Genomic DNA, 14,740 nt, shown 5'->3' with positions numbered 1-14,740 from the left:
ATTTCAGCTTTTATATCTTTCATCACATTCCCAGTAGGTCAGAAGTCTACATACACTCAATTAGTATTTGGTAGCATTGCCTGGTGTAGAGGTCCTGGATGGCAGGACCCAGTGATGTACTGGGCCGCACGCACTACCCTCTGAAGTGCCTTGCGGTCAGAGGCAGAGCAATTGCCGTACCAGGCAGTGATGCAACTGGTCAGGATGCTCTCGATGTTGCAGCTGTAGAACCTTTTGAGGATCTGAGGACCCATGCCAAATCTTTTTAGTTTCCTGAGGGAGAATAGGCTTTGTCGTGCCCTCTTCACGGCTGTCTTGGTGTGTTTGGACCATTCTAGTTTGTTGTTGATGTGGACACCAAGGAACTTGAAGCTCTCAACCTGCTCCACTACAGCCCCATCGATGAGAATGGGGGCGGGCTCTGTGCTCCTTTTCCTGTAGTCCACAATCATCTACTTAGTCTTTGTTACATTGAGGGATAGGTTGTTATTCTGGCACCACCCGGCCAGGTCTCTGACCTCCTCCCTATAGGCTGTCTCATCATTGTCAGTGATCAGGCCTACCACTGTTGTGTCGTCTGCAAACTTAATGATGATGTTGGAGTCGTGCCTGGCCATGCAGTCGTGGGTGAACAGGGAGTACAGGAGGGGACTGAGCACGCACACCTGGGGAGCTCCAGTGTTGAGGATCAGCGTGGCAGAAGTTTTCCTACCTACCCTCACCACCTGGGGGCGGCCCGTCAGGAAGTCCAGGATCCAGTTGCAGAGGGAGGTGTTTAGTCCCAGGTTCCTTAGCTTAGTGATGAGCTTTGAGGGTACTATGGTGTTGAACGCTGAGCTGTAGTCAATGAATAGCATTCTCACATAGGTGTTCCTTTTGTGCAGGTGGGAAAGGGCATTGTGGAGTGCAATAGAGATTGCATCATCTGTGGATCTGTTTGGGTGGTATGCAAATTGGAGTGGGTCTCAGGTTTCTGGGACAATGGTATTGATGTGAGCCATTACCAGCCTTTCAAAGCACTTCATGGCTCGGGACGTGAGTGCTACGGGTCTGTAGTAATTTAGGCAGGTTGCCTTTGTGTTCTTGGGCACAGGGACTATGGTGGTCTGCTTGAAACATGTTGGTATTATAGACTCAATCAAGGACATGTTGAAAATGTCAGTGAAGATACCTGCCAGTTGGTCAGCACATGCCCGGAGCACACAATGGTCAGTATGCCCAAATAGTTCTATTTTGGTTTCATCTGACCAGAGGACATTTCTCCAAAAAGTACGATATTTGTCCCCATGTGCAGTTGCAAACCGTAGTCAGAAATGTTTATGGCGGTTTTGGAGCAGTGGCTTCTGCCTTGCTGAGCGGCCTTTCAGGTTATGTCGATATAGGACTCGTTTTACTGTGGATATAGATACTTTTGTACCTGTTTCCTCCAGCGTCTTCACAAGGTCCTTTGCTGTTGTTCTGGGATTGATTTGAACCTTTCGCACCAAAGTACGTTCATCTCTAGGAGACAGAACAAGTCTCCATCCTGAGTGGTGTGATGGCTGCGTGATCCCATGGTGTTTATACTTGAGTACTATTGTTTGTACAGATGAACGTGGTACCTTCAGGCATTTGGAAAATGCTCCCAAGGATGAACCAGACTTGTGGAGGTATACCATTTTTTTCTGAGGTCTTGGCTGATTACTTTTGATTTTCCCATGATGTCAAGCAAAGAGCCACTGAGTTTGAAGGTAGGCAATTAGCCTATCAGAAGCTTCTAAAGGCATGACATACTTTTCTGGAATTTTTCAAGCTGTTTAACTTCTCTAGGGCAGGGGGCAGTATTTTGACGTCCGGATGAAAGGCGTGCCCAAATTAAACTGCCTGCTACTCAGGCTCAGAAGATAGAATATGCATAGTATTAGTAGATGTGGATGGAAAACACTCTAAAGTTTCTAAAACTGTTTGAATGATGTCTGTGAGTATAACAGAACTCATATGGCAGGCAAAAACCTGAGAAAAATCCAACCAGGAAGTGGGAAATCTGAGGCTTGTAGTTTTTTCAAGTGATTGCCTATCTAACACACAGTGACTTAAGGTTCATTTTGCACTTCCTAAGGCTTCCACTAGACGTCAATAGTCTTTAGAACGTTGTTTCAGGCTTTTACAGTGAACAGAGAGTGAACAAAGGAAGTTGGAAGTTGTTGACTCAGGAAAGGACATGAGTTCAGTGGCGCACATTCACATGAGAGTTAGCTGTGTTCCATTACATTTTCAAGACATTGGAATCGTCCGGTTGGAATATTATTTAAGATTTATGTTAAAAAGGCCCTAAAGATTGATGCTATACATCGTTTGACATGTTTCTACGAATGTAAATATAACTTTTTTTGACTTTTCATCGTGAAATTTTCGGCACGCTTCCTACATTTGGAGTAGCTTGCTGAATGCGCTAACAACAAGGAGGTATTTGGACATACAGTGGGGAGAACAAGTATTTGATACACTGCCGATTTTGCAGGTTTTCCACTTACAAAGCATGTAGTGGTCTGTAATTTTTATCATAGGTACACTTCAACTGTGAGAGACGGAATCTAAAACAAAATACAGAAAATCACATTGTATGATTTTTAAGTAAATAATTTGCATTTTATTGCATGACATAAGTATTTGATACATCAGAAGAGCAGAACTTAATATTTGGTACAGAAACCTAGGTTTGCAATTACAAAGATCATACGTTTCCTGTAGTTCTTGACCAGGTTTGCACACACTGCAGCAGGGATTTTGGCCCACTCCTCAATACAGACCTTCTCCAGATCCTTCAGGTTTCGGGGCTGTCGCTGGGCAATACGGACTTTCAGCTCCCTCCAAACATTTTCTATTGGGTTCAGGTCTGGAGACTGGCTAGGCCACTCCAGGACCTTGAGATGCTTCTTACGGAGCCACTCCTTAGTTGCCCTGGCTGTGTGTTTCGGGTCGTTGTCATGCTGGAAGACCCAGCCACGACCCATCTTCAATGCTCTTACTGAGCGAAGGAGGTTGTTGGCCAAGATCTCGCGATACATGGCCCCATCCATCCTCCTCTCAAAACGGTGCAGTCGTCCTGTCCCCTTTGCAGAAAAGCATCCCCAAAGAATGATGTTTCCACCTCCATGCTTCACTGTTGGGATGGTGTTCTTGGGGTTGTACTCATCCTTCTTCTTCCTCCAAACACTGCGAGTGGAGTTTAGACCAAAGAGCTCTATTTTTGTCTCATCAGACCACATGACCTTATCCCATTCCTCCTCTGGATCATTCAGATGGTCATTGGCAAACTTCAGATGGGCCTGGACATGCGCTGGCTTGAGCAGGGGGACCTTGCGTGCGCTGCGGGATTTTAATCCATGACGGCGTAGTGTGTTACGAATGGTTTTCTTTGAGACTGAAGTCCCAGCTCTCTTCAGGTCATTGACCAGGTCCTGCCGTGTAGTTCTGGGCTGATCCCTCACCTTCCTCATGATCACTGATGCCCCACGAGGTGAGATCTTGCATGGAGCCCCAGACCGAGGGTGATTGCCCGTCATCTTGAACTTCTTCCATTTTCTAATAATTGCGCCAACAGTTGTTGCCTTCTCACCAAGCTGCTTGCCTATTATCCTGTAGCCCATCCCAGCCTTGTGCAGGTCTACACTTTTATCCCTGATGTCCTTACACAGCTCTCTGGTCTTGGCCATTGTGGAGTGGTTGGAGTCTGTTTTATTGAGTGTGTGGACAGGTGTCTTTCATACAGGTAACGAGTTCAAACAGGTGCAGTTAATACAGGTAATGAGTGGAGAACAGGAGGGCTTCTTAAAGAAAAACTAACAGGTCTGTGAGAGCCAGAATTCTTACTGGTTCGTAGGTGATCAAATACTTATGTCATGCAATAAAATGCAAATTAATTACTTAAAAATCATACAATGTGATTTTCTGGATTTTTGGATTTTCTGGATTTTTTTAGATTCCATCTCTCACAGTTGAAGTGTACCTATTATAAAAATTACAGACCTCTACATGCTTTGTAAGTAGGAAAACCTGCAAAATCGGCATTGTATCAAATACTTGTTCTCCCCACTGTAAATTATGGACTTTATCGAACAAAACAACATTTATTGTGGACCTGGGATTTCTGGGAGTGCATTCTGATGAAGATCATCAAAGGTAAGTGAATATTTATAATGCTATTTATGATTTTAGATGACTCCAAAATGGCGGGTATCTGTATTGCCTGCTGTTGTTTTCTGAGCGCCGTACTCAGATTATTGCAAAGTGTGCTTTCCCCGTGAAGCTTTTTTGAAATCTGTCACAGCAGTTGCATTAAGGAGATGTTTATCTATAATTCTTTGAATAACAGTTTAATATTTTATCAACGTTTATGATGAGTATTTCTATATATTGATGTGCTCATTCACCGGAAGTTTTTGAAGGAAAAACATTTCTGAACATTACGGGCCAATGTAAAAAGGGGTTTTTGGATATAAATATGAACTTTATCGAGCAAAACATACGTCTTGTGTAACATGAAGTCCTATGAGTGCCATCTGATGAAGATCATCAAAGGTTAGTGATTCATTTTAGCTGTATTTCGGGTTTTTGTGACACCTCTCCTTGCTTGGAAAATGGCTGTGTGGCTTTTTTTGTTTAGGTGGTGTCCTAACATAATCTAATGTTTTGCTTTCACCGTAAAGCCTTTTTGAAATCGGACAATGTGGTTGGATTAAGGAGAAGTGTATCTTTAAAATGGTGTAAAATAGATGTATGTTTGAGAAATTAGAATTATGAGATTTTTGTTGTTTTGAATTTGCCGCCCTGTTATTTCACTGGCTGTTGAAAAGTGTGTACCGCAGGTGGGACGGTAGCGTCCCACGTACCCCAGAGAGGTTAAAGGCACAATCAACTTAGTGTATGTAATCTTCTGACCTACTGGAATTGTGATACAGTGAAATATAAGTGAAATAATCTGCCTGTAAACAATTGTTGGAAAAATGACGTGTCATGCACAAAGTAGATGTCCTAACCGACTTGCCAAAACTATAGTTTGTTAACCTGTTGGGGGTAGGGGGCAGTATTTACACGGCCGAATAAAAAACGTACCCAATTTAACCTGGTTATTACTACTGCCCAGAAACTAGAATATGCATATAATTATTGGCTTTGGATAGAAAACACTCTAAAGTTTCTAAAACTGTTTGAATGGTGTCTGTGAGTATAACAGAACTCATATGGCAGGCCAAAACCTGAGAAGATTCCATGCAGGAAGTAGCCTGTCTGACAAGTTGTTGTTCATCTTGGCTCTTTTTATTGAAGACTGAGGATCTTTGCTATAACGTGACACTTCCTACGGCTCCCATAGGCTCTCAGAGCCCGGGAAAAAGCGGAATGATATCGAGGCAGCCTCTGGCTGAAACACATTATCGCCTTTGGCAAGTGGCCGATCAGAGTACTATGGGCTTAGGCGCGTGCCCGAGTCGACCCCATGCTTTATTTTCTTTCGTCTGTTTACCTAAACGCAGATTCCCGGTCGGAATATTATCTCTTTTTTACGAGAAAAATGGCATAAAAATTGATTTTAAACAGCGGTTGACATGCTTCGAAGTACGGTAATGGAATATTTAGAATTTTTTTGTCACGAAATGCGCCATGCTCGTCACCCTTATTTACCCTTTCGGATAGTGTCTTGAACGCACGAACAAAACGCCGCTATTTGGATATAACAATGGATTATTTGGGACCAAACCAACATTTGTTATTGAAGTAGAAGTCCTGGGAGTGCATTCTGACGAAGAACAGCAAAGGTAATAACATTTTTCTTATAGTAAATCTGACTTTGGTGAGTGCTAAACTTGCTGGGTGTCTAAATAGCTAGCCCTGTGATGCCGGGCTATCTACTGAGAATATTGCAAAATGTGCTTTCACCGAAAAGCTATTTTAAAATCGGACATATCGAGTGCATAGAGGAGTTCTGTATCTATAATTCTTAAAATAATTGTTATGTTTTTTGTGAACGTTTATCGTGAGTAATTTATTAAATTCACCGGCAGTGTTCGGTGGGAATGCTAGTCACATGCTAGTCACATGCTAATGTAAAAAGCTGGTTTTTGATATAAATATGAACTTGATTGAACAAAACATGCATGTATTGTATAACATAATGTCCTAGGGTTGTCATCTGATGAAGATCATCAAAGGTTAGTGCTGCATTTAGCTGTGGTTTGGGTTTATGTGACATTATATGCTAGCTTGAAAAATGGGTGTCTGATTATTTATGGCTGGGTACTGTGCTGACATAATCTTATGTTTTGCTTTCGTTGTAAAGCCTTTTTGAAATCGGACAGTGTTGTTAGATTAACGAGAGTCTTGTCTTTAAAATGGTGTAAAATAGTCATATGTTTGAAAAATTGAAGTTTTTGCATTTTTGAGGTATTTGAATAACGCGCCACGGGATTACACTGGCTGTTGAGTAGGTGGGACGCTTGCCCATAGAGGTTAAGACAAGTACCAGGCATGACACACACAGACACGATAACACACGGTACAAGAAACTGACCTGCACCAGGACGTACTGACAAAGCCCAGGGAAGGAGTACTGAAGACCGTCAAAGGTGATGTAATGTCCCTCTCCCACTGTACGACAGACACCATCACACACGTGCGCTGTACAGCTCCAATGTCTGTTCTCACACATACTGCACAGGACACAAACACACCAAGAGAGAAAGTTGTGAATGATCTAGCCTCTTTTTGTGATATTGTTACGTTAGGTACAGTCTCAACAAGGTACATACCAGGTGATATGGTTACGTTAGGTACAGTGTCAACAAGGTACATACCAGGTGATATAGTTACGTTAGGTAAAGTCTAAATGAGGTGCATACCAGGTGATATTGTTATAAATGGTCTAAGCCGTTTACAGTTAAAGTCGGAAGTTTACGTACACCTTAGCCAAATACATTTAAACTCAGTTTTCACAATTCCTGACATTTAATCCTAGTAAAAATAATTAGGTCAGTTAGGGTTAGGATCACCACTTTATTTTAAGAATGTGAAATGTCAGAATAATTGTTGAGGGAATGATTTATTTCAGCTTTTTTTTCTTTCACCACATTCCCAGAGGGTCAGAGGTTTACATACATACACTCAATTAGTATTTGGTAGCATTGCCTTTAAATTGTTTAACTTGGGTAAAACATTTCGGGTAGCCATCCACAAGCTTCCCACCATAAGTTGGGTGAATTTTGGCCCATTCCTCCTGACAGAGCTGGTGTAACTGGGTCAGGTTTGTAGGCCTCCTTGCTCGCACACGCTTCTTCAGTTCTGGCCACACATTTTCTATGGGATTGAGGTCAGGGCTTTGTGATGGCCACTCCAATATCTTGACCATGTTGTCCTTAAGCCATTTTGCCACAACTTTGGAAGTATGCTTGGGGTCATTGTCCATTTGGAAGACACATTTGCAACCAAGCTTTAACTTCCTGACTGATGTCTTGAGATGTTGCTTCAATAAAAAGTTCTTCACGGTTGGGATGGTGTTCTTCAGCTTGCAAGCTCCCCCCCTTTTTCCTCCAAACATAATGATGGTCATTATGGCCAAACAGTTCTATTTTTGTTTCATCAGACCAGAGGACATTTCTCCAAAACTACGATCTTTGTCCCCATGTGCAGTTGCAAACCGTAGTCTGGATTTTTGATGGCGGTTTTGGAGCAGTGGCTTCTGCCTTACCAAGTGGCCTTTCAGGTTATGTCGATTTAGGACTCGTTTTACTGTGGATATAGATACTTTCGTACCTGTTTCCTCCAGCATATTCACAAGGTCCTTCGCTGTTGTTCTGGGATTGATTTGCACTTTTCGCACCAAAGTACGTTCATCTCTAGGAGACAGAACGCGTCTCCTTCCTGAGCGTCTGCGTGGTCCCATGGTGTTTATACTTGCGTACTATTGTTTGTACAGATGAACATGGTACCTTCAGGCATTTGGACATTTTTCCCAAGGATGAACCAGACTTGTGGAGGTCTACAATTCTTTTCCTGATGTCTTGGCTGATTTCTTTTATTTTCCTATGATGTCAAGCAAAGAGGCACTGAGTTTGAAGGTAGGCCTTGAAATACATCCACAGGTACACCTCCTATTGACTCAAATGATGTCAATTAGCCTATCAGAATCTTCTAAAGCCATGACATAATTTTCTGGAATTTTCCAACCTGTTTAAAGGCACAGTCAACTTAGTGTATGTAAACTTCTGACCCCCAGGAATTTTGATACAGTAAATTATCTGTCTGTAAACAATTGTTGGAAAAATGACATGTGTCATGCACAAAGTAGATGTCCTAACAAACTTGCCCAAAATTATTTTTAATGACTCCAACCTAAGTGTATGTAAACGTCCAACTTCAACTGTACAACCCAGATGTTACAGTACGTTCTAAACCAGGTACTTACCAGGTTTTACATAAGGTACATCTAATTAAGGTACGTACCAGGTGTTACAGTCCATATTGATGCTCTGTCCAGATGCATAGGCTCTGTTGTTATGGTAACACGGACACTGCTCTGGAGTGATGCACTCTCTCCTATGTCGAACCTGAATCAAACAATCAATCAAGTTTTTAAAACCATTTTTTTAAAACAGGGACTGACCAGGTGACTGGTAGCTGGACTCTCTGGCCAATCAGTTACATGTATCTATCACTTAGTTCACACCCCGACAGACAGACAGACAGACAGGCAGGCAGGCAGGGCAGGCAGGCAGGCAGACACAGAGACCTTGACTAGGACGTAGGTTTGGGTCAAGGTCAGGGTTAGGGTTAGGGTTAGGGTTAGAGGTCAGGGATACGTACCGTGCCATTTGGACAGAGACTGCCGGGGATACAGGCCAGACTGAAACAGTATTTATTTGGTGTTGTATTTTGTTAAGATCCCCATTAGCTGTTGTTAATCAGCAGCTACTCTTCCTAGGGTCCGAACAAAACATGAAACATTACATAATACTAGAAATGTGCATGCTCCGCCCACCTGAGGATCTCCTATACAGCCATCTATTTCCTGTTTGAGGGCTGCAAAATCCACTTGTCACTTAAATCACGCTGGATTGAGTGCTTTCATTTTGCTCCTGCAACTCTTTCATACTCTTGCTCGTGCCTGTCGTTTTTGCCCGTTAACATAACAACCGTGGAGATGTTTGTAACGAACTGTCAAACACACCCCGGTAAATGACTGAAATGGGCTCAATGGAATACATTGTCTTTCCGTTGCATCAAAAGAAAGCTTAATCTTTGTCTGGGATTTAATGCATCGTCTCAACACTTACATCAAAAGACAGAGAAGAAAGAGAAAGTTATTTTGGGCCAGGGTTAGGATACATACCAAACTGGGGCAGCAGGTAGCCTAGTGTTTAGAGTGTTGGATCACCAAGCTGACAAACTCAAAATCTGTTGTTCTGCCACTGAACAAGGCAGTTAACCCACTGTTCCTAGCCTGTCATTGAAAATAAGAATTTGTTCTTAACTGACTCACCTACTTAATTAAAAAAATAAAATAACAAATCTGGGACCAGGGTCAGTATACAGACCAAACTCTGGTGACCAAGGTCAGGATACAGACCAAACTATAGGGACCAGGGTCAGGGTACAGACCAAACTCTGGTGACCAAGGTCAGGATACAGACCAAACTCTGGGGAACCAGGGTCGGGGTCAGGATACAGACCAAACTCTGGGGACAAGGTGTAGGTTACAGACAAAACACTGGTGACCAGGGTCAGGATACAGACAAAACTCTGGGGACCAAGGTCAGGGTATAGAGAAACTCTGGGGACCAGTGTCTGGGTACAGACCAAACTCTGGGGACCAGGGTAAGGATACAAACCAAACTCTGTGGACCAGCATCAGGGTACAGACCAAACTCTGGGGACCAGGGTCAGGATACAGACCAAACTCTGTGGACCAGCATCAGGTTACAGACCAATCTCTGTGAACCAGGGTAAGGGTGAGGTTACAGACCAAACTCTGGGGACCAAAGTCAGGTTACAGACCAAACTCTGGGACCAGGGTCAGGATACACACCAAACTCTGGGGACCAGGGTCAGGATACACACCAAACTCTGGGGACCAGGGTAAAGGTCAGGTTACAGACCAAACTCTGGGGAACAGGGTCAGGGTACAGACCAAACTCTGGAGGACCAGGGTCGGGGTCAGGATACAGACCAAACTCTGGGGACCAGGTGTAGGTTACAGACAAAACACTGGTGACCAGGGTCAGGATACAGACAAAACTCTGGGGACCAGGGTCAGGGTCAGGATACAGACAAAACTCTGGGGACCAGGGTCAGGGTCAGGATACAGACCAAAATCTGGGGACCAGGGTCAGGATACAGACCAACTCTGGGGACCAGGTGTAGGTTACAGACAAAACACTGGTGACCAGGGTCAGGATACAGACAAAACTCTGGGGACCAGGGTCAGGGTCAGGATACAGACAAAACTCTGGGGACCAGGGTCAGGGTCAGGATACAGACCAAAATCTGGGGACCAGGGTCAGGTTACAGAGCAAACTCTGGGGACCAGGGTTGTGGGTGTACAGACCAATATCTGGGGACCAGGGTCAGGGTTCAGACCAAACTCTGGGGACTAGGGTCAGGGTCAGGATACAGTCCTAACTCTGGGGACCAGGGTCAGGTTACAGACAAAACTCGGGGGACGAGGCTCAGGATACAGACCAAACTATGGGCACGAGGGTCAGGATACAGAGGAAACTCTGGGGACCAGGGTGAGTATACAGACTAAACTCTGGGGACCAGGGTCAGGATACAGACCAAACACCGTGGACCAGGGTCAGAATACAGTCCACACTCTGGGGACCAGCGTAAGGGTCAGGTAACAAACAAAACTCTTGGGACCAAAGTCGGGTTACAGACAAAACTCTGGGACCAGGGTCAGGATACAGATCAAACTCTGAGTACCAGTTTCAGGTTGCAGAACATACTCTGTGGACCAGGTTGAGGATACAGAACAAACTCTGGGGACCAGGATTGGGGGTGTACAGACCAATCTCTGGGGACCAGGGTCAGGGTACAGACCAAACTCTGGGAACCAGGGTCAGGATACAGACCAAACTCTGGGGACCAGGGTCAGGTTGCAGACCAAACTCTGGGGACCAGGGTCAGGGTACAGACCAAACTCATGGGACCAGGGACAAGGAACAGACCAATCTCTGGGGACCACTGTTGGGATACAGATCAAACTATAGGGACCAGGGTCAGGATACAGACCAAACTCTGGTGACCAAGGTCAGGTTACAGACCAAACTCTGTGGACCAGGGTCGGGGTCAGGATACAGACACAACTCTGGGGACCAGGGATAGGTTACAGACAAAACACTGGTGACCAGGGTCAGGATACAGACAAAACTCTGGGGACCTGGGTCAGGGTCAGGATACAGACCAAACTCTGGGGACCAGGGTCAGGTTACAGACCATACTCTGGGGACCAGGGTTGTGGGTGTAAAGACCAATGTCTGGGGACCAGGGTCAGGTTACAGACCATACTCTGGGGACCAGGGTTGTGGGTGTAAAGACCAATGTCTGGGGACCAGGGTCAGGGTACAGACCAAACTCTGAGGACCAGGGTCATGGTCAGGATACAGTCCTAACTCTGTGGACCATGGTCAGGGTACAGACCAAACTCTTAGGAGCATGGTCAGGATACAGACCAAACTCTGGGGACCAGGGTCAGGTTACAGACATAACTCTGGGGACGAGGCTCAGGACACAGACCAAACTATGGGGACCAGGGTCAGGATACAGACCAAACTCTGGGGACCAGGGTGAGTATGCAGACTAAACTCTGGGGACCAGGGTCAGAATTCAGACCAAACTCTGGGGACCAGGATCAGGTTACAGACCAAACTCGGGGGACGAGACTCTGGATACAGGCCAAACTATGGGGACCAGGGTCAGGATACAGACCAAACTCTGGGGACCAGTCTCAGTATGCAAACCAAACTCTGGGGACCAGGGTCAGGTTACAGACCAAACTCTGGGGACCAGGGTCAGGATACACACCAAACTCTGGGGACCAGGGTCAGGTTGCAGACCATACTCTGGGGACCAGGCTCAGGATACAGACCAAACTCTGGGGACCAGGGTCAGGTTGCAGACCAAACTCTGGGGACCAGGCTCAGGATACAGACCAAACTCTGGGGACCAGGCTCAGGATACAGACCAAACTCTGGGGACCAGGGTTAGGGTCAGGATACAGACAAAACTCTGGGCACCAGGGTGAGTATGCAGACTAAACTCTGGGGACCAGGGTCAGGTTACAGACCAAACTCTGGGGACCAGGGTCATGATACAGACCAAACTCTGGGGACCAGGGTCCGGGTCAGGATACAGACCAACTCTGGGGACCAGGGATAGGTTACAGACAAAACACTGGTGACCAGGGTCAGGATACAGACAAAACTCTGGGGACCTGGGTCAGGGTCAGGATACAGACCAAACTCTGGGGACCAGGGTCAGGTTACAGACCATACTCTGGGGACCAGGGTTGTGGGTGTACAGACCAATGTCTGGGGACCAGGGTCAGGGTACAGACCAAACTCTGAGGTCCAAGGTCATGGTCAGGATACAGTCCTAACTCTGTGGACCATGGTCAGGGTACAGACCAAACTCTTAGGAGCATGGTCAGGATACAGACCAAACTCTGGGGACCAGGGTCAGGTTACAGACATAACTCAGGGGACCAGGGTGAGTATGCAGACTAAACTCTGGGGACCAGAGTCAGAATTCAGACCAAACTCTGGGGACCAGGATCAGGTTACAGACCAAACTCGGGGGACGAGACTCTGGATACAGGCCAAACTATGGGGACCAGGGTCAGGATACAGACCAACCTCTGGGGACCAGTGTCAGTATGCAAACCAAACTCTGGGGACCAGGGTCAGGTTACAGACCAAACTCTGGGGACCAGGCTCAGGATACAGACCAAACTCTGGGGACCAGGGTCAGGTTGCAGACCATACTCTGGGGACCAGGCTCAGGATACAGACCAAACTCTGGGGACCAGGGTTAGGGTCAGGATACAGACCAAACTCTGGAGACCAGGGTGAGTATGCAGACTAAACTCTGGAGACCAGGGTCAGGTTACAGACCAAACTTTGGGGACCAGGGTCATGATACAGACCAAACTCTGGGGACCAGGGTCCGGGTCAGGATACAGACCAACTTTGGGGACCAGGGTAAAGATGGAGACCAAACTCTGGGAACCAGGGTCAGGTTACATACCAAACTCTGGGGACCAGGGTCATGATACAGACCAAACTCAGGGGACCAGGGTGAGGATACAGACCAAACTCTGGGGACCAGGGTTGGGGGTGTACAGACCAATCTCTGGGGACCAGGGTCAGGGTATAGACCAAACTATGGGGACCAGGGTCAGGATACAGACCAAACTCTTAGGAGCATGGTCAGAATTCAGACCAAACTCTGGGGACCAGGATCAGGTTACAGACCAAACTCGGGGGACGAGACTCATGATACAGGCCAAACTATTGGGACCAGGGTCAGGATACAGACCAAACTCTGGGGACCAGGGTCATGATACAGACCAAACTCTGGGGACCAGGGTCAGGTTGCAGACCATACACATGGGGACCAGGCTCAGGATACAGACCAAACTCTGGGGACCAGGGTCAGGATACAGACCAAACTCTGGGGACCAGGGTCAGGTTGCAGACCAAACTCTGGGGACCAGGCTCAGGATACAGACCAAACCCTGGGGACCAGGGTCAGGGTCAGGATACAGACCAAACTCTGGGGACCAGGTTAAAGATGCAAACCAAACTCTAGGGACCAGGGTCAGGTTACATACCAAACTCTGGGGACCAGGGTCATGATACAGACCAAACTCTGGGGACCAGGGGTATTTTACAGACCAAACTCTGGGGACCAGGGCCAGTGTCAGGATACAGACCAAACTCTGGGGTCCAGGAATATTATTTAAGATTTATTATAAAAACATCCTAAAGATTGATTCTATACATCGTTTGACATGTTTCTACAAACTATTTTATAACTTTTTTGACTTTGTCTGAACTTACTGCTCGCACCATATGCATTTGGAATAGTAAACTGAACACAAAGGAGTTATTTAGACATAAATATGTACATTATCGAAACAAAACAAACATTTATTGTGGAACTGGGATTCTTAGGAGTGCATTCCGATGAAGATCATCAAAGGTAAGTGAATATTTATAATGCTATTTCTAATTTTTGTTGACTCCAACATGGCGGGTATTTGTATTTCTTGTTGTTGTTGTCTGAGCGCTGTACTCAGATTATTGCAGTGTGCTTTCGCCGTAAACCTTTTTTGAAATCTGACACAGCGGTTGCATTAAGGAGATGTTTATCTATAATTCTTTGAATGACAGCTGTATATTTTATCAACGTTTATGATGAGTATTTCTGTAAATTGATGTGCTCATTCACCGGGAGTTTTGGAGGCAAAACATTTCTGAACATTAGACGCCAATGTAAAATGGGGTTTTTGGATATAAATATGAACTTTATCGAGCAAAACATACATGTATTCTGTAACATGAAGTCTTATGAGTGCCATCTGATGAAAATCATCAAAGGTTAGTGATTAATTTTTGCTGTATTTCTGGTTTTTGTAACGCCTCTCCTTGCTTGGAAAATGGCAGTGTGGTTTGTCTTGTCTAGGTGCTGTCCTAACATAATCTAATGC

The 14,740-nt window shown here is 45.4% G+C and overlaps 1 protein-coding gene across 1 annotated transcript in view; it reads right to left on the bottom strand.

The window, feature by feature from the left end:
- Window positions 1–14,740, bottom strand: part of vwf (von Willebrand factor) — a 156,892-nt gene that overhangs the window by 109,776 nt on the left and 32,376 nt on the right. The window contains exons 19-20 of the mRNA XM_045688600.2: window positions 8,476–8,579; window positions 6,548–6,686 (exon numbers count right to left, since the gene is read on the bottom strand). Of these exons, the coding sequence (XP_045544556.2) occupies window positions 6,548–6,686; window positions 8,476–8,579 (243 nt within the window). The remainder of the gene's footprint in view (window positions 1–6,547; window positions 6,687–8,475; window positions 8,580–14,740) is intronic.

The sequence above is a fragment of the Salmo salar genome, chromosome 10, assembly GCF_965601325.2.
Source record: "Salmo salar chromosome 10, fSalSal1, whole genome shotgun sequence".
Lineage (NCBI taxonomy): Eukaryota > Metazoa > Chordata > Actinopteri > Salmoniformes > Salmonidae > Salmo > Salmo salar.
Note: the sequence above shows the minus strand (reverse complement) of the source record. Positions and strands in the feature narration are given on the sequence as shown.